This window comes from Podarcis filfolensis (genome assembly GCF_964270895.1).
Source record: "Podarcis filfolensis genome assembly, chromosome: 7".
NCBI lineage: Eukaryota > Metazoa > Chordata > Lepidosauria > Squamata > Lacertidae > Podarcis > Podarcis filfolensis.
Window position 1 is genome coordinate 6,860,258 of NC_139603.1, and position 27,608 is coordinate 6,887,865.

At 43.2% G+C, this 27,608-nt stretch overlaps 2 protein-coding genes across 15 annotated transcripts in view; one reads left to right on the forward strand and one right to left on the reverse strand.

Moving 5' to 3' along the window:
• Positions 1–27,608, reverse strand: part of DGKH (diacylglycerol kinase eta) — a 764,231-nt gene that overhangs the window by 254,183 nt on the left and 482,440 nt on the right. The gene's annotated exons all lie outside the window — the stretch shown is intronic.
• ENOX1 (ecto-NOX disulfide-thiol exchanger 1) overlaps positions 1–27,608 on the forward strand; it is a 280,345-nt gene that overhangs the window by 180,820 nt on the left and 71,917 nt on the right. For all 12 annotated transcript variants that reach the window (XM_083624672.1, XM_083624674.1, XM_083624673.1 and 9 more), the window contains 4 exons: positions 10,470–10,643; positions 11,777–11,983; positions 17,865–18,098; positions 25,670–25,882. In XM_083624672.1, the coding sequence (XP_083480798.1) occupies positions 10,470–10,643; positions 11,777–11,983; positions 17,865–18,098; positions 25,670–25,882 (828 nt within the window). The remainder of the gene's footprint in view (positions 1–10,469; positions 10,644–11,776; positions 11,984–17,864; positions 18,099–25,669; positions 25,883–27,608) is intronic.

Genomic DNA, 27,608 nt, shown 5'->3' on the forward strand with positions numbered 1-27,608 from the left:
TTGGCTGCTGGCTGGGCTTTCTGTCTTTGGCTTGGAGGGGCTCAGAAGTTGAACATACCTGTGGTTGGAAAATCCCTTATTTTGGCTGCTGATCCCTTATTTTCGTGGCTGCTGGTCCCTTATTTTCAGATCTGTAAGTTGACAGCTATGTTCAGGGTTAGAGAGGAGAGCGCTTCACCATGCCAAGTCAAGTCCAAAGCAGCTGTGATCCTGCACATTAATGATCTTACTTCCAATGTACAGTCCAACTCTGTTAGAAAGGGTTGCAACATTGCATTCTCTGGCCAGCTTTTGGCCTGTCTGGTTAAAAAGCTGAAAGTCAGTAGATACTGTTTACTTATCTTGCTTTGTATAGATCGGGTCTTCTTCTGCTTTGTTTAGGGATTAATTTTGCTGTTTAAAATTGTATTTTATTGATATAGTTTTTATTAAATATTTCAAAGATTTCTGTCCTGTCTTCCTATAAATATGCTAATTATCCATTCTGAGCCACTTAGAGCATCTGGGAAATAAGTCTTTAATATTTTAAATGCAAATAAAGACTTATTGAAGCATTTTTTTATTATTACAAATAAATTTGAAAAAACATCCTTATGCAACAAGACAAATATGACATAAGTGACACAAATACATTTTTCTTTAAAAGAATTGTCTGCCAAATGATACCTCTGTGACATAATTTGGTTTAATTTTTTTATATAAAAATGGTATTAGTAATTGTATTATAAATTGGTATTGTTATAATGAGGCTACTATTGGATTGTAATTGAAAACTAATAAAAATTATTATTAAGAAATCTTTTTTTTAAAACAACTGCCCCATTAAAGTGGCTAATAGTTTTTTGTTGCTCATAAAATCAGCACGTTATTGAAATCACTGTCAAAGTGAATCATATATAAAAGTTTCAGAACCAACGGGATGACAAATAATACTTTTTATATCAAATTATTATGCGTTGTAGTCCTGGGGGATGATGAAGACAGACAAGTAGGGAGGTTACCAAAATGAAAGAAAAGAGGAACATTCTAACAGCAGTTTAGAACATCGAAGAAATAATTAAGTAGAAGATGTATCAACATGCTGCAATCCTATCAGGATGACTGCTCATTGATGTATAACCTCCCCACAAAAAAGATCAGAATTAATGCTCAATAAAGACTGAATATAATTTAACCTCCATGTATGCTTTGAGTGGGCAAATCAGAGTGACTGCTCAATAAATAGGTTGTCTGAGGAGCCCGAAGTCTGGATTTAGCAGTTACTGACAGAGAGCTAAACATATTTTAAACCTTAGCATCACAGCTGTGTTCTTCAAAATATTCTGTTCTGTTTTAAAGGTAAAAGATTTTCCTTCTGTGAATAATGAATAATGAAACCATTTGTTGTTGGAACATCTAACTGCTGCATTTTAAAAAGGTGATTTTTCTGCTGTATGGCTTACTTTTAAATCCCATTGCAGAACCTAAAAACGAACTTCGAGTGAGCCATTTCTCATTTTTATAGATATTTATCAGTTTTTCTATATCTATGCAAATAAAAAAAATATCTTTTGTGTGTGAACAATGTAGAATATGTACATTCCCAGGCCAAGTTTGTTAAGGTGGTGAAGTAACTTCTTTCTTCTGTGGGTCTTTCCTTGCCTACACAAGTGTCTTCTCCTTGCTGGCCTTATCTTCTGTTCTCAAATGCCTCACTTTGCATGTGAGCTGCCCAGTGTTGGCTGAAGTCCTTCCAGTTGGAGATTTGGTCCATTGTCAACACCAGTCTGGGAGATGAAGAGGGAAGCTGAGGTGGCAACTGAGTCTTGATTGTGTGTTCCTTGTGTTGAAGGCTAGCGATGGTTTGGGGATTCTCCTGGTACGCTTTCTAACTGAGCCTGGAGAGGTGGTCTTGAGTCTAGGATTTGGGGTTTCCAGATTCACTGCTGTGAAATTGCTACATCCATGTCAAGTCCTTCTCTGGCAGCCATTGATTAGGCCCAACACATAAAAGATCATGTGTGGAATTCATGTTTCTGCCCTTCTGAAGTCATTCAAGTGAATGGTGTGGTTGTTTCCTTCAGAAGCAAAGAGCTCATTTGCTTGGTGAATGTAGAAGATTCCAGTGCCATACTTTGTGTACCACTAAGGCAGCATATCTAAGAGCTGCAATGTATCACCTAGAGATACCACCAGCTGGCTTAACACATACCCTCCAAGTGTCCTTATTTTCCAGGGACAGTCCTGGATTTACTAATGCTATCCCAGCTTCTAATTTTATCATGGAACGCCCCTATTTCCTCTGCCAGTGCTGTCACCACAAAGCTCTGGGAAGAGGATGAGTCAGTGTCATGGTCCGGTTCACGGGCGATTGAAGTCCCGGCAGGGGACATCAGGACTGGGGGCAAGATGGGGTGGGAGCAGGAATGAGGGTCCAGAAGCCAGGAGTCAGGAAGCCAAAAGTCGGAGGGTCAGAGAGCCGGGAGTCAAGAAGCCAAGGGTCCGAGGTTCAGAGAGCTGGGAGTCAAGAAGCCAAGGGTCTGAGGGTCAGGAAGCAAGGAGTCACGAAGTCAAAGGTCCGCGGATCAAGAAGCCGAGGTTCAAGGATCAGGAAGCAAGAAGCCAAATGCAGCAAGGCAGGAAGCGTGTTGCTGTGGCAAAGAGCCGAAGGGAAATGCTGACCTTATACCCCTTCCCAGCTCTTGCCTCCAGGTGCTGTGAGTTACCAATCGGCCTCAACTGTGAGGCCGCGCCTTGCCTCTTCAGAACAAACTTAGGAAGGCCCCAGTCCTGCAAAGTCCTATTGGTCACAGGGCCTGGTTCCTGCACGCACAGTCAGTGCTTGTTCTGAGCTGCAGCGTTGGCAGTTGCAAGGGAGCAGGTGACTCTCCATGGCCGTTGCTGCCAGCCTCTTGGGAGCCAGTGTGGTGTAGTGGTTAAGAGCGGTAGACTCGTAATCTGGGGAACCGGGTGTTATGTACTGAAGTTCTCACTCTGGGCCAGCAGGGGGATACTGTAGATAGTTATGCAAATGAAGGATCAAAAGTGATGTTCAGTGATTGGATAGTTTTAGAAAGTTGTTACAGTAACGTGGTACTGGAGCTCTATATAAGCAGGCTGACTGAGCCCTTCAGTTCAGTTCTTCCTGGCCTGTGAATAAACAAGAGCTGTTTGAAGAATCGCTGTGTCGTCTGATATGTTCACCCACAACTTAACACCGGGTTCGCGTCTCCGCTCCTCCACATGCAGCTGCTGGGTGACCTTGGGCTAGTCATACTTCTTGAAGTCTCTCAGCCCCACTCACCTCACAGAGTGTTTGTTGTGGGGGAGGAAGGGAAAGGAGAATGTTAGCCGCTTTGAGACTCCTTCGGGTAGTGATAAAACGGGATATAAAATCCAAACTCTTCTCTTCTTCTCTTGGGCAGCTCATAGTGGCTGCTGGAGAGCAGTCGAGGAGGAGAGGCTGCCGGCGCTGAGGCCCAGTCCCATGTGACGTGCCAGTTTTGAGGGGCACGCAGAGGGCAGGACCACCTTGCACCCACATCTAATCACTGCTTCTGGAATCTGGCCTTTGGACTAGACTGCTTGCCTCTTGCTCATCTGCTCACCAGCTCCTGATTCTGGAACCTGACCTTTTCTCTTGTCTTTTACTGTGCTGCTTGCCTCTGACTTAGCTGCTCATTTGCTTTCACCTCTGAAACCTTGACACTTGCCTTTCTGGGACTACACTACTCTGGCTTGTTCCCATCTGACATCGGGTCTCTGGTCTTGGAGTACTCACCTCTGGCAGAGCATGGCACATTGTGGTGCAGATGTGAGTCTAAAGCTGGGTTGTCTAGCCTGCCTCTGTGCATAGATATGTCGTGCTGGATTGAGTTGAAAGGCTGGCTGTAGCCAAGGAGAAGGGAGAAGGGTGTGTTTTTTTAGATGATTGTGTTGGATGCTGAGAGATGAAGCTTGGGAGAACCAGCTCTGCCAGGAATTGCTGCCTCTCATTCATTGTCAACTTTTAAAAGAATAAGCAGATATGTACCGTATTTTTCGCTCTATAAGACGCACCAGACCACAAGACACACCCAGTTTTTGGAGGAGGAAAACAAGAAAAAAAATATTCTGAATCTCAGAAGCCAGAACAGCAAGAGGGATCACTGCGCAGTGAAAGCAGCAATCCCTCTTTCTGTTCTGGCTTCTGGGATAGCTGTGCAGCCTGCATTCGCTCCATAAGACGCACACACATTTCCCCTTACTTTTTAGGAGGGAGAAAGTGAGTCTCATAGAGCAGAAAATACGGTATATAATTTCACATTGCAGCAGAATTTCTCAGCAGAGGCTGGTTCTGAAGAGATTGCTCATCACTTCCCACTTCTTGAAAAAGATGAAACAAAGCACTGAATCACGTTGCTGTGGAATATCTGAATCATGTTGCTGTGGAATATATGCTTGATCTATTAAAAGCATCCCCTCCGCCTGCAAATAATTGGGGAGAAGTAATCTAGAATTTTACCTCAACTCAAAAACTTTAAATTGATGCAGGTTTTCCAAACTCTCAAGAAACACCAAATTAAATGTCTTCGCATCAAGAAAGAGTAACAGTTGCTAAAGAAAACAATTTACCATCTGGAAGCCGAGTCGGTTTCCTTTGTGTGTTATTTTCGAATAGAACATCCAGAGACAAAAATGTATTGTCAGTACCAGCAAGGCTGAGAATTTCACCATATGTTAACGTCTCACTCAAAGGAAAAGGAAGCAGCTCTCATTATTTTGCTGCTTACTCAAGATGCATTTTTAAAAATTATTGATGGAGAAAGGCAAACATGGGAAAATAATTAAGAAAAGATGTGGAACTTATAATTAGACCAAACAGCAGATAGAATCAAAACTTGCTCATTCTGAATTTTGCTCCAAGTGTGCCCAGTTCTACAAATTGGTCTCCAAACTGGTTTCCTTCCAGATGTTTTGCTTCAACTCCCTCAACATAGCCAATTGCCAGAGGTGATGCAGTTGCAGTCCAAAATCATATCTGGATGGCACCTGTCTGAGGATGGCTAGACTAGAAGATATTCTGTTTCCTTGATCAGCTGGTATTCATGAGACCATAGCAGGAGTTTAGGTCCTAGGCAGCTGGGTGCTCCATAATAAGCCACAGACCAAAGCAAACTACTGTATTTTTCGCTCTATAGGACACACTGGACCATAGGACACACCTTGTTTTAGAGGGGGAGAACAAGAAAAAAAAATTCTCCCCCTCTCTGCTCAGCGCCCCTTCAGCGAAGTGGCAGGAGAAACGGAGCCCCTTCCATTTCTCCTCCCGCTTGGCTGAAGTCTTGCTCTCCTGGCTTCAGCGAAAGGAACCTGAAGCCTCCGGAGTGCAGCAGGAACTCGCGCTGCGCTTTGAAGGCTTCAGGCAGCTATCCCTGAAGCCTGGAGAGCGAGAGGGGTCGGTGCACACTGACCTCTCTCGCTCTCCAGGCTTCAGCGAAAGCAACGTGAAGCCAAGGAGCGCGGAGGGAACGCTCCCTCTGCGCTTTGGAGGCTTCGCGTTGCTATCGCTGAAGCCAAGGAGCCTGCATTCGCTCCATAGGATGCACACACATTTCCCCTTAATTTCTGGAGGGGAAAAAGTGCGTCCTATAGAGCAAAAAAATATGGTATATGCACGGGGGAAGCAGTGAAAATTAGGCTTAATGCTGGCTGCAACCACCTGTTGACAATGGCGACTTTTTTACTTGGGTTCAGATAACAGGTGTGCCATACAGTTCAGTCAAACCTAAACAGTTGTGAACCCCATCAATTTCAAAGGGAGCGATTAGCATTTGCCGAAATCTCCCACAATTCAGTAGGACAAGAAAAGTGTTTGCTTTTGGCTGCATTGTGTCCTGTGTGAGCGGTGTGTCACTTAAGAAAAGTGGACTTGTGAATATCTGCTTGCGTTAATGGAAATAAAAAGTATGTACACTGAGTCCTTTCAAATATAATGGAGTCCTTGTTACTATTTTGCTTAGAAGACTCACTTTTCAACGGAGAATGTCATGTTTCATTTTTAAACCTGAATGAGGTTTGTGGCATCAAGGAAGGTTCATAAACATAGAATCGTAGCGTTGGCTTAGCCAGAGATCTCCCGGATCCTAACTTGCTTATTTTGGCTGATCTCATGTTAGGGTTGTGCCCCCCCCCACTTTTTGTAAACAACAACCTTAGGTTTTAAAATATGAATGTACAAGTATAAATGCTCACTTCCAAAATGTATTCTAAGGCTTTTCAGAGATACTACATTATAGGAAAGAACACTGTCATGTGGTTTCAGGACAAGGCATAGTTTTTATTTTCAAGCTTGTTGTTTATTAGTTCAGCCACAACTCCCAGGCTGCCAAACCCTGGATTTTTCATGTTACCATTAAAAATTGCTGCATTGTGATCCGAAAGCTTTTGGGAATGCCCAAACAACTCGCCATTGCCTCTGAATAATTGATGGTATCAAATTGCTGCAAAATGTTGCCAGCAGAAGGATCCGAAAGGATTGTTTCTTAAGAAACAAGCAAGTTTCATTTTTCTAAACCCACAAAGAAAGGGCTCATGAAGTTGCCTTTATAGTATTCAAAAATATCTGCTGTTTTATGTTTCATCGTCGTATAATTTTTGCTGCTGTAGAGCAGACATCTGCTTCACCTTTGTAATGTTTTTTGGGGGGGAGAGGGGGTAGGAATGACTTTCATGCAGTAGAAAGCACTACCCATTCTCCTTCTCACCAGTCTCCCTGGTGGTTATGACCAAGGTTGTCTCAGGTGTGGTGTTTGGGGTTTTGTGGTTTGGGCCACTTCAACATCCATACTGAGGATTCTTCTGGTCCTGCTCAGGTTTGCATGGCCTCCTCAAATGATCATTGGTCTAATGCATGAATAGGCAATCTAAGGCCCGGGGGCCAGATCCGGCCCAATCGCCTTCTCAATCCGGCCCGTGGACGGTCCGGGAATCATTGTGTTTTTGCATGAGTAGAATGTGTCCTTTTATTTAAAATGCATTTCTGGGTTATTTGTGGGGCATAGGAATTCGTTAATTTTATTTCCTTCCAAAATACAGTCCGGCCCCCCACAAGCTCTGAGGGACAGTGGACCGGCCCCCTGCTGAAAAAGTTTGCTGACCTCTGGTCTAATGCATAGAGCAGAGCTTTCCAGACTTTTCACGTTGGTGACACACTTTTAAGACATGTATCATTTTGCGACGTTCAGATTTGCATCATTCTGCGACACAGTTAATTCAGTTTTACTAGCAAACTGGAGGTTAAACTAACCCCTTTCCAGCCCTGGGAGTTGTGTTTGACACACTAATGTGTCGTGACACATGGTTTGGAAAGCTCTGGCATAGAGCAAGTCATGCCCTTGATTTAGTCTTCACCTCATTGTCATGGTCAGACCACTTCCTGGTGAGGTTTGGCCTTGCAGCAATGATTCTCCCCTACAGGCAATTTATTTATACCTTGCCCCTCTGGCTGGGTTTCTCCAGCCACTCTGGGTGGCTTCCAACAAAATATTAAAATACAATGGTCTGTTACACATTAAAAGCTTCCCTAAACAGGACTGCCTTCAGATGTCTTCTAAAAGTCTGGTACAGTGGTGCCCCGCAAGACGAATGCCTCGCAAGACGGAAAACTCGCTAGACGAAAGAGTTTTCCGTTTTGGAGGTGCTTCGCAAAACGAATTTCCTATGGGCTTGCTTCGCAAGACGAAAATGTCTTGCGAGTTCCTGCGGTTTTTTCCCCTTCCCCCCCTTTTTCTAAGCCGCTAAGCCGCTAATAGCGTTAATAGCGCTAATCCGCTAATCCATCAATGGGCTTGCTTCGCAAGACGAAAAAACCGCTAGACGAAGAGACTCTCAGAACGGATTCTTTTCGTCTTGCGAGGCACCACTGTAGTTGTTTTTCTCTTTGACATCTGGTGGGAGAGCGTTCCACAGGGCGGGCGCCACTACCGAGAAGGCCCTCTGTCTGGTTCCCTGTAACTTGGCTTCTCGCAGCGAGGGAACCGCCAGAAGGCCAGATAGAATGGTCCACCTTTGGAGACTGGTCAAATCTGATGGAGTCCTGACTGCTCCGGGCAATTCTAAAATGGATAGACCAGGTGATCCTGTTGAGGCCTTTGTTTCACTATGGAATGGTGAGACCCATAGAGCCCTTGACACGACTGAGCACTCTCTGGTGCCGTGGAGTCATTTTGCCCCTTGGTATCCTGAGGAGCTGCGGTAGATGAGATGGACTTTAATTTCTGTTTTTTGAAAAATTTAATAAAATATTTAAAATCAAGGCCTAGATCTCACTTAGGAACTGATTGATCACATCTTCAGAGTTGTGGCGCTGAGGACAGTGAAGAGATCCTCCATTGCACACTTGGGAAACTATCCTGCAGAGTTGTTCTGTGTTATCTGGAGGCTGGTTTCTCCTAACCAGATGGCTAAACACTTTGCAGATAAAACTCCTCAGATGCCGCTGTTCTAACAGTGCCAGCCGAGGTGTCTTAATGCAACGTCAAGCCCATTGTTGTCGGATCAGTTCCAGTTCATGCAGCCTTAGGATGTGGACAGGATATTTGCAGCGATGTATCCAACCACATGCTCATTGGATTCTTATCTTTCCTGGCTTATTGAAGCTGGCCTAGATGGTGTGAATGGGTCAGAAGAATGGTAAATGGATACTTGCAATGATGGAGTGGTACCCATTGTTCTTAAAAAGGTGGCCGTGCATCCATTTCTCAAAAGGCCCACTCTAGACACCCAGTGAAGTGTAAGAAGGCGGGTGGGTGTGAGGGACTCCCTGGTCCTGAATGGGGTAACTGTGCCCCTGAAGGACCAGCTGCGCAGCCTGGGAGTCATTTTGGACTCACAGCTGTCCATGGAGGCACAGGTTAATTCTGTATCCAGGGCAGCTGTCTACCAGCTCTATCTGGTACGCAGGATGAGAACCTACCTGCCCACAGACTGTCTCGCCAGAGTGGTGCATGGTCTAGTTATCTCCCGCTTGGACTACTGCAACGCGCTCTACGTGGGGCTACCTTTGAAGGTGACCCGGAAACTGCAATTAATCCAGAATGCGGAAGCTAGACTGGTGACTGGGAGTGGCACATAACACCGGTCCTGAGAGATCTGCATTGGCTCCCAGTACGTTTCCGAGCACAATTCAAAGTGTTGGTGCTGACCTTTAAAGCCCTAAACGGCCTCGGTCCTGTATACCTGAAGGAGTGTCTCCACCCCCATCGTTCAGCCTGGACACTGAGGTCCAGCGCCGAGGGCCTCCTGGCGGTTCCCTCATTGCGAGAAGTGAGGTTACAGGGAACCAGACAGAGGGCCTTCTCGGTAGTGGCACCCACCCTGTGGAACACCCTCCCCTCAGATGTGAAGGAAATAAACAGTTATCCTATTTTTAAAAGACATCTGAAGGCAGCCCTGTTTAGGGAAGCTTTTAATATTTAATGCTGTACTGTTTTTAACATTTGATTGGGAGCCGCCGAGAGTGGCTGGGGAGACTCAGCCAGGTGGGCGGGGTGTAAATAATAAATTATTATTATTATTCTAGACTGGTCACCAACACCCCTTTCTTGGCAAAGGTGGCAGAGAGGCTTGTTGTAGGGTGAGCAGCCTCTGGGACCTCATGACCAGGACAGGGCTGTTTGCAAGGGTTTGGTGGAGGTGACTGTGCCTTTGGATCAAGGCTGGTTGCTTATCTGAGCTGTTTGTGTGGGGTGGGAAAAGATATAGATCACCTACTTGCTTTTGTGACTTTTAAACTCTTGCTAGGGAGTTAGCACCATGCAGCTGCAGACCTCAGAACCCTCTGAGGTGGGTTTGGAAGGTACAGTGTACAGATTCCTACCATTCCCCAGAGGGGGCAGAGACGAGTGGCGGTGGTAGGCGACTCCCTACTGAGCGAGATAGAGGCACCAGTGCGCCGAGGAAAGAAGATGTCCCGGGAGATGTGCCATCTTCCAGGTGCAAAGATTCATGATGTGACAGAGAAGGTGCCAAGTCTTATACACAACCCCTTCCTTCTGATTCATGTGGGTACAAGTGATACTGACAGAGATTATCCATCTAAACTTTTAATTAAAGGAGCCTTACAGTGCAGGATACGGTTTAGCTGGACGTTTTCCCACATAGGCACCAGTGAAATGAATTCAGCCTGTACAAGAGTAGCGCCATTTTTTTACACAGCCGTCAAGAATTTCACAGAACCGTGACCATTAATTGTACTATCCAGTACTACCCTAAATTTATATACTCTTTCCTTCTTCCTGCATATTTGGGTTTTCTCCCCCCGCCCCTCAGCCTCTGCCTCAGTGCTTGGCTGAAACGTCGAGGGGGGTTAATGTGAGGTTTAGGTTTTGGGTGCATGTGAGCAAACAATGATTTCTTAACAATACATCTAAAGCAAGATGATCTCCGCAAGAAGGCCAAAAGTCATTTCAAAGGTGCTAAAGCAAATATTTTATTTTCTACGTTTGCAGATTCAATTTGTGTACGAGGCTTTGATCCAAACATCAACATGGTCACCGGAATAACTCCAGTTAACCCCATGTTGTCAAGTATGGGATTAGTAGCCCAGCCGCCACCAGCGGAGGTGCCTCTCATCAAAGAAATAATTCACTGCAAAAGCTGTACGCTCTTCCCTCCAAATCCAAGTAAGTGTGCTTCGTTAATTTAATTAATGCTCCAAATCATTAGTCCAGTTCAGGCTGTCCTAATCGGTTTTTACCCAGGGTAACAATGGCAATTTAGTTATCCCTTCACTTAGCGTTTCCACAGGGAAAAAGACTTCACAATTTGGATAACATGAGGCAAACTTCCTTCCTTCCTTCCTTCCTTCCTTCCTTCCTTCCTTCCTTCCTTCCTTCCTTCCTTCCTCCCCTTAGCACAGCTCTGATATATTAGCATCCCACAACATAGGGAGCTTTCACTTTATACAGTGGTACCTCGGGTTAAGTACTTAATTCGTTCCAGGGGTCCGTTCTTAACCTGAAACTGTTCTTAACCTGAAGCACCACTTTAGCTAATGGAGCCTCCCGCTGCCGCCACGCCGCCAGAACACGATTTCTGCTCTCATCCTGAAGCAAAGTTCTTAACCCGAGGTACTATCTCTGGGTTAGTGGAGCCTGTAACCTGAAGTGTATGTAACCTGAAGCGTATGTAACCCGAGGTACCACTGTACCTTGGTCTATGTAGCTCAGGGCTGCCAGCATCTCTCCAGGGCTTCACAAACAAGGGGATGCTCCCAGGCCTACCTGGAGATTGAAGCTGGCTTCTTCTTCCGTACACCAAGCAGATGTTCTCCCACTGAGCTGAAACTTCTCTGCAGGTCCAATATTTGCCCCAGTCCCCGTCTAGGGGATCCTTCCTCGCTTGTTGCTGCAGCCACGGGTTTAGTTTTCACTCCCTTTTAGTAGACTCTCCCCCCCACCTCACCAGGTTTTTTTGTGATAGGACTTTTATGTGATAGGTTTTGTGTCATTTTGATTTTTTTTTTTTACCTTTTGTTCATTGTGATGATCTTCACCTGAACAAAAAATGCTTTGATTAATTGGGAGCTGATAAAGCAAACAGCACTGAGCACATAATTCCCGTCTTAATGGCAGAAATCTGTGGTGTCAGCTGATTAATATTTTAATACCCAAATAACTTCTGTGAGGACTTGATATGATTAGATGCCTTTCTGATTATTCAATGTTAAACTTTTATTTAAGCAATTTATTTTATGTCTGAAATGACTTATGGGGCTGAATAGGAAAGCAAGTGAGAACTTTATTTTTTCTCTTAGATCTTCCGCCACCTTCCACAAGAGAGAGGCCACCTGGATGTAAAACCGTGTTTGTTGGAGGATTACCAGAAAACGCTACTGAGGAGATTATTCAGGAAGTCTTTGAGCAGTGCGGTGACATCACAGCAATTCGGAAAAGCAAGAAGAATTTTTGTCATATCCGTTTTGCTGAAGAGTTCATGGTCGATAAAGCCATTTACCTTTCTGGTATTTGTCACATTCTTTAATGGGTTTTCTTTGCGGCTTCTCATTTGCATTTTGCGATGTTGATTTGCTGTTATGTTCTTTAACCTTTATCGTAGCAAGTGTTTGCAAAGCTCAGGAGTTTGGGACAGAAACTGCAAGGGCACAGTCACAATTCCTCTATCCCTAATGTATGGTATTCATCTTAATTCCAGGTGTGAAGGGGGCTGTTTCACAGGATTCTGTGAGCACAGGATGCTCAACTCGAGGGACCATTCACCTGATCTGCTGGAGCCATTCCTATGGTCTTGTTCCTGTGTTCACCAGAACTTTCCCCTGTTTTCTGCTGCTCTGTGATAATTCAGTAGAGAAGACAGGCTCCCCAAACGGTGCCAAAAACCATTGTTTCAAATAGGGTTTTTATATATGGTACTGGCCCTATTCAGTCAGGACAGCTGGTTTTGATATCAGTAGCCTGTACTGTGTTCTCTATAAACAGCCAAGTCCCAATCAAAACTTACCTGACTTACTGAAAATGGCTAAGTCAAATATATCTCTCAATCGGTCTTCTGTCTTCTTAGCCGATGGATTTCCTAATTCTAGGAGAGGATGCAGGCAATGCAAAGTATTTTTAAAATATGGGAATAGGCAGAATCTTTACAGCTGCAGTTGCAAAGGGCATCTAAGGATATCGCCCAGTTGAGCAGGCATAAAAATCGCCGTGTAGACGATGGATCAGAACTGGGTCATTGATGCAAGCAGATAAACCAGGCAGGCTAATGAGCAAGATCAGAAGAGACGAGGCTGTAAACACGGGGTATAAATATATCACTTTGGGATATGTCCATCCATACTTAATGTGCACATCTGTGGTTGTGTTATTGAACAGGTAATGACTCCACTGTAAGACCTGGTTTGCACGTGCAGCAAATGAATGGGATTGAGGTAAAAGTGAGTCAAATGGACTGTACCACTTCAGACACTACATTAATAATAATAATAATAATAATAATAATAATAATACCTTTATTGTCAATGTACAACCTGTGTACAATGAAATTAACCGAGCCTCCCTCCCTCCACAAACACTCAACCTCATAGCACTCTGTGTGCTTGTCACACAACACACCAACCCCGAAAGTCAGTTGCACTATATTATTTTCCATTCAGCAGCCTAACAGCCCACGGATAGAAACTGTTTTTTAGCCTGTTTACGACTGGCTATACTTCTATATCTCCTGCCTGAGGGTAGAAGATGAAAGAGCTGCTGGCCGGGGTGTGAATCGCCCCTGAGAATTTTTCTCGCTCTCCTAAGGCATCGATCCCTTGCGATGTCATCTAGCAGGCTCAGGGGACAGCCGATGATATCATGTGCTGTGTTCACCACCCTCTGTAAAGACTTTCTGTCCGTGGCTGTCAAGCCAATGTACCACACTGTGATACAATATGAGAGGACACCTCCTATTGTGGACCGGTCGAAGGAAGTCATCAATTGTTGTTTAACATTGTTCTTTCTCAAGACCCTGAGGAAATGGAGTCTCTGTTGGGCCTTCCTAACCACCTGAGTTATATTGTTTTTCCAAGTGAGGTCTTCACTAAGGTAAACTCCCAGGAATTTAAAGGAAGAGACTCTCTCCACACAACCCGCTCCTGATACACAACGGGGCTAGTTCCCCTCTCTTCCTCCCTAAGTCCAACACCATCTCCTTTGGGATGCTCCTCACACTGTACATGCAAACCAGGTCCTACAACGGAATCATGACGAGAACCACTCATAACCTATGTGAAGATCCCAAACTGTTACTGCATCGTATTACGCTAGTATACTCATTCCACCGTATCTCAAACAATACCAGAAAGAGGAAAATAGCTTTGTATTTACTGGGTCTCCTCCCAGGCTTAATTTTCGTAAAATAATGTAGCAAAGTTCTAGCTTCTAGTGTGACAGAGAAGCTGCCGTGGGTTCGGCAGATGCTTTGTTTTAATTGCACTGAATTACTGTTTTTCCTAGATGATCTTTATTATGTTTTCAAACATAAAACATTCTGAAGAGTGTAATTTTTCAAGACTGTAATAGACAAGAGACATAAAAATAGAATACATAAGTTATTGCAACTACAGTCTTCATGTTACATGAGGATAAAGCTCTGTTGCTGTCGTTTACAGTATAAAGGTGGATCACACACCCAGTCCCAGATATGCTCTACTCACAGAAGTCCCACACATGCCATTGAGGTTTTTGATGTAAACAGGGCCACATGGATTGAGTTCTCACATATTTCATTTACTTGCCAATTTATGCCATCATATGTAGGGGGGAAATCATTTTTAAAAATGAAGTACTAGGCTTGCTCCATCTTCCATGTGACAGCCCTTTCAATATTTGAAGATGGCTCTCATATCTCCTGTCAGTCTCCTCTTTTCCAGGCTGAACATACCCAGCTCCTTCAACCGTATTTCATAAGACTTGGTTTCCAGACCCTTGATCATCTTGGTCGCCCTCCTTTGCACACCTTGCAGCTTGTCAACATCCTTCTTAAATTGTGGTGCCCAGAATTGGACACAATATTGCAGGTGTGGTCTGACCAAGGCAGAATAGAATGGTACTATTACTTCCCTTGATCTGGACATTAGACTTTGGTTGATGCAGCCTATAATATCCCTAGCTTTTTTTCTGCTGCATCAGAAGGTTGACTCATGTTAAGCCTGTGGTCCACCAAGACCCCTAGATCCTTTTCACATGTAAGCCAGGTGTTCCTCGTCTTATTTTTGTGTATTTGGTTCTTCCTGCCTAAGTGCAGAACCTTACATTTGTCCCTACTGAATTTCATTTTGTTAGCTTGCAGCCAGTTATCCAATCTGTTAAGGTCATTTTGAATTCTAATTCTGTCTTCTGTGGCATTAGCTACCCCTCTCAGTTTGGTGTCATCTGTAAATTGGATGAGCATCCTCTCAGTTCCTTCATCCAAATTGTTTATGAAGACGTTGAACAACAACGGGCCCAGGACAGAACCCTGCAGTACCCCACATGTTACTTTTCCCCCAAGATAATGAGGAACCATTAATGAGTACTCTTTGGGTTTGGTCAGTCAACCAGCTACAAATCAACCCAACAGTTACCTCTTCCAGCCCACATTTTATCACCTTCCTCACAAGAATACCATGGGGGACTTTGTTAAAAGCCTTACTGAAATCAAGATACACTATGTCCACAGCATTCCCCTGATCCACCAAGCTTGTAACTTCATCAAAATAAATAAATAAATAGATAAATAAATAAATAAATAAGAGATTCATCTGACATGAGGTATTTTTGAGAAACCCATGCAGTACATACATTAATGCAGAAGATTTTAAAGGTTAACATTTCATTGAAGACAGAACTTTTCCTGGTAGGAATAATGGAAATACAATTAGAAAAGGACCATGGAACATTACTTCAATATATGATCACAGCAGCAAGACTTATATACACAAAAGTAGAAAGGTTCATCATTACCTACCATGGAGGAGTTGACATGTTTAATTACAGAAAAATCAATGTTGATATTTACTAAAGATTGGAAACCTCTTCTTCTTACATGAAAAAGAAAAAGAACTTGTTATATCTGGGTTCTAGGAAGAAAATAGAATGTGGAAAATTTGGGTGTTACATTGGAGTGGGTGATTAGAATATATATATATATATATATATATATATATATATATATATATTAGAATATAGCTGGCAAAGAATCAGAAGTTCTCATTTTTTTCTCTTTTCAAATTTTTATTTATTTCTCTTTGTTCTTCTTTTCCACTTCTTGGTTTGCATTTTATGTAGATTAGGTTTTTTATCTTTGATATATTAAAAAGATACTGGGTATTTGATATTAACTTTTGTATATCTTTTTTCAAACTTTAATAAAATATATGGGGTGATAAGCAAAGACTGATAAGTAAGCTATTAGGCAGCAATAAAAAGTTCATTTTAACCAGGGATGTCAGTTTATTGTGGAGTTGTTGCTGCTCCTGAAGGCAAGTTTTATGCAGCATCCACATGTTTTCCTCATTAAAATGTTGTACCGTACTGTTTTCCCATTAAAACCAGTACTGTTTCCACAAAAAACCCTACAAGTTTATATATATATATATATATATATATATATATATATATATATATATATTCCCAGTAAGTGGTGAATCTGAATTAAAGATGTGGCATTTTGATGAGGACGTTGTGTGGATGATGCAAAAACTTGCATGGGTGTGCAACACCAAGTCCGCAATAAACTGCTGTGTGGAAGCACAGGGATCACATTCACAATATCAGTCTGTTTTCCTCTATTATTGACAGCGCATTTGGCTCAACAGAAGTGTTATGTGCCTTCAAAATGCAGATGGGTGCATTTCTTTATTTAAGCCATAGTTAACCATTTTTTAGTCCAATGCAGGGTTTCCCAAACTTGGGTCTCCAGCTGTTTTTGGACTACAGTTTGCATCTTCCCTGACCACTGATCTTGCTAGCTAGGGATGATGGTGTTAGGATTTTCCATTCCACCTTAAGCTGCAGATGTGTGAGATTGTTATATGTCACGTGTCTGTTTACATTCCAGCCGTTTGCTGGGAACTTCCGTTGTGTATAGCTTTTGCTTTTGACTCTCTCTCCGAGGAGACAGAAAGAGACGACATGTTTCTTTGTCCTGATTTATGCTAGCTTGTTAGTATGTTTCCACAAGGCTCACGCCTCTTCTGTTGGCTCAGTTTGCTCTGCTGATAAAGTTTGCTCAGGCTTTGAAGCCTGAGTCGCTCGGCTGGAAGGGCATGATCCAGCTGGGGGCTAGCCAGCTGGCTTCTTGACCCCCGAAGGATGCCGGCAGATGGGAGTTGTAGTCCAACAACAGCTAGAGACCCAAGTTTGGGAAACCCTGGTCTAATGGTTACAAATAGCAATCAGAGGGCAGGCCCTGCTCTCAAGTTAACAGTCTAAAATATGACATAAATAATAATAATAATAATAATAATAATAATAATAATAATAATAATTATTATTATTATTATTATTATTATTATTATTATTATTATTATTATTATTTATTATTATTATTTATATCCCACACATCTGGCTGGGTTTCCCCAGCCACTCTGGGCGGATTCCAACAAAACACTAAAATACAATAACCTATTAAACATTAAAAGCTTCCCTAAACAGGGCTGCCTTTAGATGTCTTCTAAAAGTTTGGTAGTTGTTCTTCTCTTTGACATCTGGTGGGAGGGCATTCCACAGGGCGGGGGCCACTACCGAGAAGGCCCTCTGCCTGGTTCCCTGTAACTTGGCTTCTCGCAGCGAGGGAACCGCCAGAAGGCCCTCGGCGCGGGACCTCAGTAGAATGATGGGGGTGGAGACGCTCCTTCAGGTATACTGGGCTGAGGCCGTTTAGGGCTTTAAAGGTCAGCACCAACACTTTGAATTGTGCTTGGAAACGTACTGGGAGCCAATGTAGGTCTTTCAAGACTGGTGTTATATGGTCTCGGCGGCCACTCCCAGTCACCAGTCTAGCTGCTGCATTCTGGATTAGTTGTAGTTTCCGGGTCACCTTCAAAGGTGGGAAAAGGTGCTGAGAGAGAGGAGGAGGAAGACAGCAAACTCAGACAATGGGTTTCACATATGGAGTATTTGTAGCAGCCAGTTGAAGGAGTGAAGCAGCTAAGCTAGCTGAGAGGGCCTACAACCCTCTCTTCCTCTTTTTATATCTGGATGGAGTGCTGTTGGCTTCTTGTTTTCCACATAATGAAACCACCGTTTTAATAGGCAGGCTTCAAGCAAACCAGCAAGCATAAATGTTAACTCATTGATACGATGCGACGCATATGGACATAAATAAAGGAAAGGAGACCTGATGTGGTTTTTGCTTGTTGTTTCCAGGTTATCGCATGAGATTAGGATCTAGTACGGACAAGAAAGATTCAGGCCGACTTCATGTTGATTTTGCACAGGCAAGAGATGACTTTTATGAATGGGAATGTAAGCAGCGGATGCTGGCCCGAGAGGAGCGTCACAGGCGCAAAATGGAAGAAGATCGGATGCGGCCCCCCTCTCCGCCCGCCATAATGCATTATTCGGAACACGAAGCAACTTTGCTGGCAGAAAAACTGAAAGGTAACGAGACGTTTCCCAGCCATGTTATCGGAAGGTTGATAAATCTACAACTCTGTCACAATAAGTTGTGTGCATATTAATGGGTAACAAAGCAGGTCTCACTCTTAACTTCCCTATAGCTGTTCAGGTGTGATAGTGCAGGCTGTAAGGTAAAGGGACCCCTGACCATTAGGTCCAGTCGTGACCGACTCTGGGGTTGCAGCGCTCATCTCGCTTTATTGGCCGAGGGAGCCAGTGTACAGCTTCTGGGTCATGTGGCCAGCATGACTAAGCCGCTTCTGGTGAACCAGAGCAGCACACGGAAACGCCGTTTACCTTCCTTCCAGAGCGGTACCTATTTATCTACTTGCACTGGCATGCTTTCAAACTGCTAGATTGGCAGGAGCAGGGACCGAGCAACGGGAGCTCACCCCGTTGTGGGGATTCAAACCGCCGACCTTCTGCCTTCTGATCAGCAAGTCCTAGGCTCTGTGGTTTAACCCACAGCGCCACCCACATCCCTAGTGCAGGCTGTAGCCTGTAGCAAAAGAGGCAGGCATACCAAACAAGACACTCTGCCTCCTCTCTCCCACCACTGCTGCCACATGGGTCTCTCTCAATGTTTGTGTGTGTGTGTGTTTTAAAAAATAAGTCTAGGAACAAACATTTAACCAAATGCATGTACCATACTTTTCTCTATATAGGACGATTTTTTTTTTTATTATGTAAAAAATTTGGGGTCATCTTATACACGGATAGTGCATAGAGGGGATGTGGGATTGGTTGCTGCTGCGAGCCAGAGATTGTCAGTGGCTACTGGGCGTGTTATTGGTGGCTGCGGCAAGGGCTGGTTTTGATTGGCTGTCGCTGCTGCAATTGGGCGGGCAATTGGCGGTCAGTTAGGTGAGCGAATTTTGGCAATCCCCCCCTAAAAAAATCTCAACAACTCTGGGCAATCCTCCCCACAAAAAAGCTCAGCAACCCCATTTTCTTAATTTGGAGTCCCGAAAAATAGGACTTGTTATACATGGAGAAATACGGTACATGTGCTTAAAAATAATGGCAATGTGTTTTCCTTTCACACATGATATCCTGAATGCACTTAGGGGTGAATAATGCAAAGACAGTCAAGATGTTTGTAACAGTTCTTGTTTATTATACGCTATCTATTGTAAAATTACATAGAATGAAATAAAAATATAAGAATAAGAAGAATAAGAATAACAACTAAAAATGCACACCTGGTGGGTAGGTGTAAGATAATTAACTGCTCAGCTTCCAGATTCTTGTATCTGTCACTGTTGTTCACAACGTGGGAGGCAGTTGGGTTCATCCCACAGAGGATTCACTGCTGTCCTCCTCCTCCTTGGTTGCTGATTTCAAATACTGTTAAAAATCACATAGCACCCAGGCAGTATGGTACCATTTCTATAACAGACAGAAAAACGTTACATGGTCCGCCAAGTCCCTCAGCAATTTTCAAGTGGTCTCTGGTGGAAAAATGTTTCGGAACCGATGCTAAGCTCATACAGAGCAAGGGGCATTGTCCAGGGTCACGCGGCCAATGAGATGGCTGCAATAGGGGATACCCATCTTGATAAATGCGCAGTGCCAACTTTGTAGGCAAAAAGGACCAATGGGTTGGGTCATATTTGTGTGTTCAGACCCAGAAAGTTCCCCCCTAAATAAATTCACACATGACTTTAATTTTTTGTTTGATTTTTGGCAGAATTTAGACCACAACTTTATTGATTACAGAAAGTGACTGGTTGCATAGGCTCTGGTTCGACTAGCTCCCTGCCATGCAGGTAGCGCTGACCCAGGGTTCCAGCATAGGTCAGCCAAGGGTGAACACCCGGATAAGTGGAAAGCCGGGAACAGGCTATCTCCACCACCCAAATGTCCCCCTGGACTCAGGCATGGGCACAACCCCTCACAGGGGTTGACCAAACCATAAAGTCCCTGGATTCCTTTAACGGAATACCCTTCACGTAGGGATGGTAAGAGCATTCTCGCAGCCTACATTGGCTCCCAGTACATTTCCGAGCACAATTCAAAGTGCTGGTGTTGACCTTTAAAGCCCTAAACGGCCTCGGCCCAGTATACCTGAAGGAGCGTCTCAACCTCCATCATTCTGCCCGGACGCTGAGGTCCAGCGCCGAGGGCCTTCTGGCGGTTCCCTCATTGCGAGAAGCAAAGCTACAGGGAACCAGGCAGAGGGCCTTCTCGGTGGTGGCGCCCGCCCTGTGGAACGCCCTCCCATCAGATGTCAAAGCGATAAATAACTACCTGACATTCAGAAGACATCTTAAGGCAGCCCTGTTCAGGGAAGTTTTAAATCTGTGATATTTTGGTGTATTTTTGGTTTCTATGGAAGCCACCCAGAGTGGCTGGGGAAACCCAGCCAGATGGGCGGGGTACAAATAATAAATTATTATTATTATTATTATTATTATTATTATTATTATTATTATCCCTATCACCTGAACCAGAGCCTATCCGCAACCTTACAAGTTGTGACGATTTGCTACGTGGCAGGCAAAACCCCAATGGCAACAGCCAATTAGCCAAGTGGGGAAAATTCCTGCCGTGCCCCTGTCCCAATGACAGACGACGGCATAGCAAGGTCAAGCGCAAAGCCCTAAAAGTAGGGAGAGATGGGCGGGTGTTCCAAATGCATGTGCCAAAAGAGGAAGCTCTGGGTCACGTGCATAAATAGGTCCTTCGAACCGTTTGGACTGCGTCCCATTGGCCAGATTGCACCCAGCTTCGAGGGACCTACCAATCGGGTGTTGTGGCTGACCAATCGTACCCACACACAACACAGAGCATCGGTTTCCAGGTCTCACCGCAATATGTGCCCTCTTTAAGGGAGGACCCGATTTATGGTGGCGCCTCCGTAGCCCCAGAAGGGCTGCTGTTATTCTACTGATTTTGGTGGCTATGCAAAGATGTTGGATCTCACAAATACAGCCTCTCTGAGTGTCTCCCAGCAGTCACCCCTCTCAAGAGGGTGGGGAGTTGCAACATGAGAACTTTATCTGCAGATTTGAAGACCTGAGGTTCAAACATTTGAACAGATACTTTACATTGGACACCCAGATGGTTGACTTTCATCAGCTGATGGCATTCAAATATATAAATCATGACTTTCAAGAGAAGTCTGTGTTACAAGGTTTTAATGACACTTTCCATAAGTATGTGTATGCTTGAGTAATTGACATGCTGCCATCAGTGCAATAATTTCCTCTAAAATATACTGTGCAGTTGGAGAAGAGTGACTTTTTTAATATAAGAAAGTGCTCCAGTATACTAAACAACAACAAAAAGATCAGTTATGCAAATCAATTATACCTAAGAGCATTTATATAAGCAACAAAGCATTATATATTTTTTATTTTCATTCCTCTGAAGTAATATTTTTGAACGGTGTCAGCTTGACTCTGAAGGAAAGGCTGCAAAAGGCTGGAAACCAAGCCCAGCTTTTAAATTGGATTCTATTATTTGCATTCCATAAGATATCTCCAGCAGACAAAAAATAAATTTACTGTCAGGGATCCAGGTGAACTTACAGACGCTTAGGAGGAGGTCTGCGTTCTATTTTCAACGAAGATAATTATTTCAGCATGTAAGCCACTGGGCAGTCGGCTCATCAATTTAGGAAGCAAGGAGTGAAGATGAAATTAGGATTTTAAAAATAACCCGTAGAGAGGGCATTATGTTAGGTAATGTAGTTGAGCTGTGAATAATTTCCCTCTAGCACTTGTTAAATTGTTAGCAACTTGTATCTCCTAATTACAGAACCAATGAAGATTTTTCTCCTTGTACAGAACCGTCAATTAACTGTTAATAGGCTTGCAGGCCCATGCAGCTTGCCGGTGATGTGGGCCTAGATTTTGCTGTGAGCCCTCAGAGAATTTCCCCAACCCTGCAATGTTGCACACACAATTGCAGCTGAGCTCAGCAACAACGAATGCTGTTTCCATCCAATTAAATGGTTTTGCAACTGTGGAAACTTTGTTACCTGTTTAGTGATGATTATATATTTTTTAAAATATCTCATTTTTTAATAAACAATTGTCTCTTGAATGTTACTACTGAGTGTCCTATAGTGGAATAAGAAATGTGTGGAATTATATAGTGGAATTATATAGTGGAATAAGAAATGTGTGGAATTATATAGTGGAATTATGTGTGGAATTATATAGTGGAATAAGAAATGTGTGGAATGTGTGGAATTATATATATATATAATTTTTATTAATTTCAACATGCCAATTATTATAGATTCCACAGAACTTCACATCTTATACAGTCTTTTTGGACTTCCATCAGCACCACTGATGACCCACCATTTCTTCTGCATTTCTTAAATTCCTATTGCCTTTAATTATCTTAACTCACAATCCACCTCTTTAACCATTTTTGCAATAATTCAGATAATTTACCTCACAAAACTTCTTGCAAACCGACAAACGTAATCTGGTCATCACAATTACTTTTCAAATAGTCCGTAAATTTACACCAGTCTTCTGTGAATCTCTGGTCCCGCAGGTTTCGAATTCTTCCGGTTAGTTTATCCAATTCTGCATAGTCCATCAATTTCATCCTCCATTCTTCTTTTGTCGGTAATTCTTCTTGCTTCCATTTTTGTGCCAATAATATTCTTGCTGCCGTCATTGCATATAAAAACAACTTACAATCCTTTCTGTTTATATCATCTCCTACAATGCCAAGTAAAAATGCTTCTGGTTTCTTAATAAAGAAATGTGTGGAATTTTTAATATGTTGACTTTTGAAACGTCAGTGGAGTGACAATTCTTATTTAAAAGTCTACTGCAGAATTAGAGTTCTCTTATTAATTTACAGGGATGGAGCTGGACAGAAACACGCAAAAGATGTGCTCTTTTGTTCAGACCCCTTTCCACCCTTCTCTGCCTTTTAGTCTGCAGCCTTCAGGTTGTTCCTGCAAAGACCAACTTGATTGGAAAGCATTGTATAATAAAGATACCTATTATAATAATAAACATCACATTTTCGGTTCGCTTTAACCTCATTTCCAGCTTAATTTCCTCAGTTTACGTGTTACTCTGTGCAGCAAATGTCACATGAGAATAACATTTGCTGAATTTTTGTTTTTGAGAAAGAAAAAGCAGCTTTAGAAGGCTGCAATTTCAAGTGATGTAGTGGTTCGACTCATTCCATATTGGCTATGTTTCCCTTTAAAATGGCGTCCCTGTTTTCTTTCCTTGGGCTCCAGATGAGGAGGGGCAAATGGTGAGGTGGCCCTCCAGTGTAGTGTAGTGGTTAAGAGCAGTAGACTCGTAATCTGGTGAACCGGATTCGCATCTCCGCTCCTCCACATGCAACTGCTGGGTGACCTTGGGCTAGTCATACTTCTCTGAAGTCTCTCAGCCCCACTCGCCTCACAGAGTGTTTGTTGTGGGGGAGGAAGGGAAAGGAGAATGTTAGCCGCTTTGAGACTCCTTCGGGTAGTGATAAAGCGGGATATCAAATCCAAACTCTTCTTCTTCTTCTCCAGGATAGGGTTGCCACCCATACCTTAAAAACAGGATTGCTCCGTTTTTAAACATCAGCATCCCCTGTCCTATTTGGGATGCCTTTTGTCCCATTTTCAAAGTCATGAAAAAAAGTCACCTCCACCAGTGGCCTGGTCCACCTTTATCTATCTCATCCTGGCAGGGTTGAAGTCATGGGACAGGGAGTTACAGCTAGTCCTAGTTTTCCATTGAATGTCCAAATTACCTTTCCTGCTGGTACCAGTGTGCTCAGTTGGTCCGAACTTAAAAATGGAAAGCGTAATGCTGGGGTCAACAAAAGAGGTTTAAAGACTGTCTCAAGGCAAATCTAAAAAAAATGTAGTATAAACACCGACAACTGGGAAACACTGGCCTGTGAGCGCTCCAGTTAGAGAACAGCTTTTACCAAAGGTGCCATGGGCTTTGAAGACATTCGAACTCAGGACACAAGGGAGAAACGTCCTAAGAGGAAGGTAAAGGGACCCCTGACCGTTGGGTCCAGTCGCAGACGACTCTGGGGTTGTGGCGCTCATCTCACTTTATTGGCCGAGGGAGCCGGCGTACAGCTTCCGAGTCATGTGGCCAGCATGACTATGCCGCCTCTGGTGAACCAGAGCAGTGCACAGAAACGGTGTTTACCTTCCTGCTGGAGCGGTACCTATTTATCTACTTGCACTTTGACGTGCTTTCGAACTGGTAGGTTGGCAGGAGCTGGGACTGAGCAACAGGAGCTCACCCCGTCATGGGGATTCAAACCGCCGACCTTCTGATCGGCAAGTCCTAGGCTCTGTGGTTTAGACCACAGCACCACCCAGTATGCAAATCCACACCGTGATCAACTCCCGCCCGCAAACCAATGTTCCCACTGTGGAAGGATGTGTGGATCCAGAATTGGCCACCACAGTCACTTATGGACTCATTGTTAAAACCATGTTTATGAAAGACAATCTTACTCAGCTACAAGTGATCACCAAAGAAGAAGAAGAAGAAGCTCGGTTTGTAAAACCAGGCTTTCAATTTGTGCTAAAATGTTCTCCTTGTTATTTTTAAAAAATGAAATATTTGTGGAATTAAATATTTAAATGAAAAAGTGATTTAGTCAAGTTAAAAATGTGTTAAAATAGCCCCACTTCCTTTCTGATCAACACCAATTTAGTACCATGTTAATTTCCCCCACCCCCTGCAAATATTTTAATTAGCACTGGAACACTTTTTTTGCCTACCTTTTAAAATAACCTATTAAAGCCAAGTGATTATTCAGTGGCACCTAAATAAGATGTCCTTAGCACAAATTAAAGAACCAAATTATTAAAGGCAATTGAAAACATTGATTAAAAAGCTCAGAATTGTCCCTTCCCAGTGCACATGCCAATGTCATGCTCATTAGTGAAGATAGCAGCATACGCACATACACACACACACACACACACACACACACAAAATTATCCCCCCAGGAAAATCAATTACAATTTGGCAGCCCAAGACATTTGGGCACCTGAGATGAACTACAAATTGCTGCCCGCTTCCCACCAGGGAAGAAGGGGTGAGTGATCAAGGGGAAAATAAATATCTTTATTAAGATCTGCTGCCCCTGTGGATCCTGCTGCCTGAGTCGGTTGCCTCACCTTGTCTCATGGGTGGGCAGATCCTGGCTCAAAGCTACAAGGCTGGAAGGCTTCAGGGTCAGAGCACTTGGTCACTGAAAGCGCTATAGACAAGATAAATTAATAGTTTACATTTAAATGATTCTTCATCTTACTCTGACTGTGAGCAGGGAGAGCCTTAAAAATCCTTATCATATAATTATTCCCAGAGCGAAGCTGCTTCATATTGCTTTATTGGATGAAAATTCAAGCCACAACATTTTACAAGACTCATAGTAATTAGGACTTTGGATGACAATTTATAAAGTTTTATGTTAGGGCGTTAAGTGAAGTCTAGTGTAAGAAACATCATAAATGTTATTTATGAGACGATTAATTCATAAGGGCAGAAGTGTATTCATAGCACAAAGCGTGTTATCGTAATTTGAACTTCTTGAATTGATTGTAGATGACAGCAAATTTTCAGAAGCTATTACAGTGCTGCTTACCTGGATCGAGAGGGGAGAGGTGAATCGTCGGACGGCCAACCAGTTCTATTCCATGGTGCAGTCGGCAAATAGCCACATCCGCCGACTCATGAATGAAAAGGCAACTCACGAACAAGAAATGGAGCTAGCCAAGGAGAATTTCAAAAATGCCTTAACGGGGATCCTCACTCAATGTAAGTAACACCCGTTAGTCTTCTGGTGGTAGTGGTGGGGTGTTAGGTAATCGGTGGTGGTGTTGTTGTAACCCTGAGGGTAAGTAGTTTTGATATAGTCCCTTTCACTGTGGAAGATCAAGGACCATTCATAAGATTTTACTTCTCAAGGTGAGCAACGTTATCTCAGTGGTGCTGTTGTCGTTTGTCAGTAAACTCGAAGCAATAGGAAATGTAAGGAGACTGACCGGGCGATTCCTCTGTCATCTGCTGTGAGCAAGCCCAATTATTTTTGCATTGAGATTCATCTGATAGCATCTTGGAGTCTTGTAGGAAGTGGCACTTGTTTTCACTCTTTTGGGAGGGGATTGTAACTAGGCAAACAAGAAAAAGATGTCTAGCTCTAGGAAACATCCAGGCCACAGAAAACCCAGCCGCCTTTACTGAACATCTCAACTGAGGCCCAGCTGCTCTCTTTGCCCTCAAACAGTAGAAGGACCTGACGTTCTGAGCAGAAGGAGCCGATGCTACAACAAAACGGTACCCTTCTCAACAAATGGAACGGATTTGTAAAAACGTTACATGGAAAAAATACGAGGCATTACACTTACTTCTGTAAAAAAAGAAAATCCTTAATTAAAAACAAACAAACAACCCCCCCCCCCAAATGGTACCATATTCCAGAGGAGGTGGAAGCTGTCCCAGTTTACCTGTCAAAGCAGGTCTCACCTGATTCCTGTGGATGTGATTTGTTTTAACTGTTTTTAGTTTTGTACTATAAATTGTTGTAACCTGCTTAGGGATTTGCTGGTGAAGAGCAAGTGGTATTATTTTATTATTATTATTTATTATTATTATTATTATTATTATTATTATTATTATTATTATCAGCAGCAGCAGCAGCAACAACAACAACAACATGATATTTTATATAAGCTGCCTTAGGGATCCTTATAGATTGCCAGGCGGCAAAAAATCTGATAAATAAATTGGCAAGTGTGAGTACGAATTCTGCCTTGTGTGCAACAATTAATTATCCAAGGGGTTTGTGTGTGTAAAATATAATCAGTTCCATAACCTTAATGGGCCTTCCTCATAAAAAATAATCAGAATAATTTCTTGGCAGATTCTTTTCTCTTTTTTTGTAATAAGAAGTACTTCCTGCCCCTTTAGTTATGAACATTAAAGCCAACTTTTATTTCACTTAGACCATGTGGAAAATAGCTTGGATCCAGGAAACTGGTAGACAAATCACCTCAGCCAAAGCTTCTCAGTTATCCCAGCATGGAGTCGCCTTTTCAGAGTAGCAGAGGTTAATCCCCTGTTTCCACTGTTCCCCCCACAGAGAAAATGTGATAACCAAGATTCACCGTATTTACTAGAGTCTAATGCGCCATCAAATCTAATGCGCACCTCAATTTTCAGAAACTTGAAACCAAAAAGAGAGAGTATTTGCTGGCGAATGTAAATGTGCCATCAAATCGAATGTGCACCTTAATTTTCGCAACATAATTTGGCCAAAAAAGGTGAGCATTAGATTCGAGTAAATACAGTATAGCTTAGCTATCATTAGTCACCGCATAATTATCTCTGTTGGCAGAGTGTCGACAAGAGATGTCTAGTGTGCCACCTTCCCTCCCTGAAAGTCCCCCCAAGCCTATTAAGTGTAATATCACCATTGTAAGGCATCTTCCAGAGTTTTACTAAAAGTTTGCCTGCCCTCAAGAAGCTCATAGTTTGAAGGACA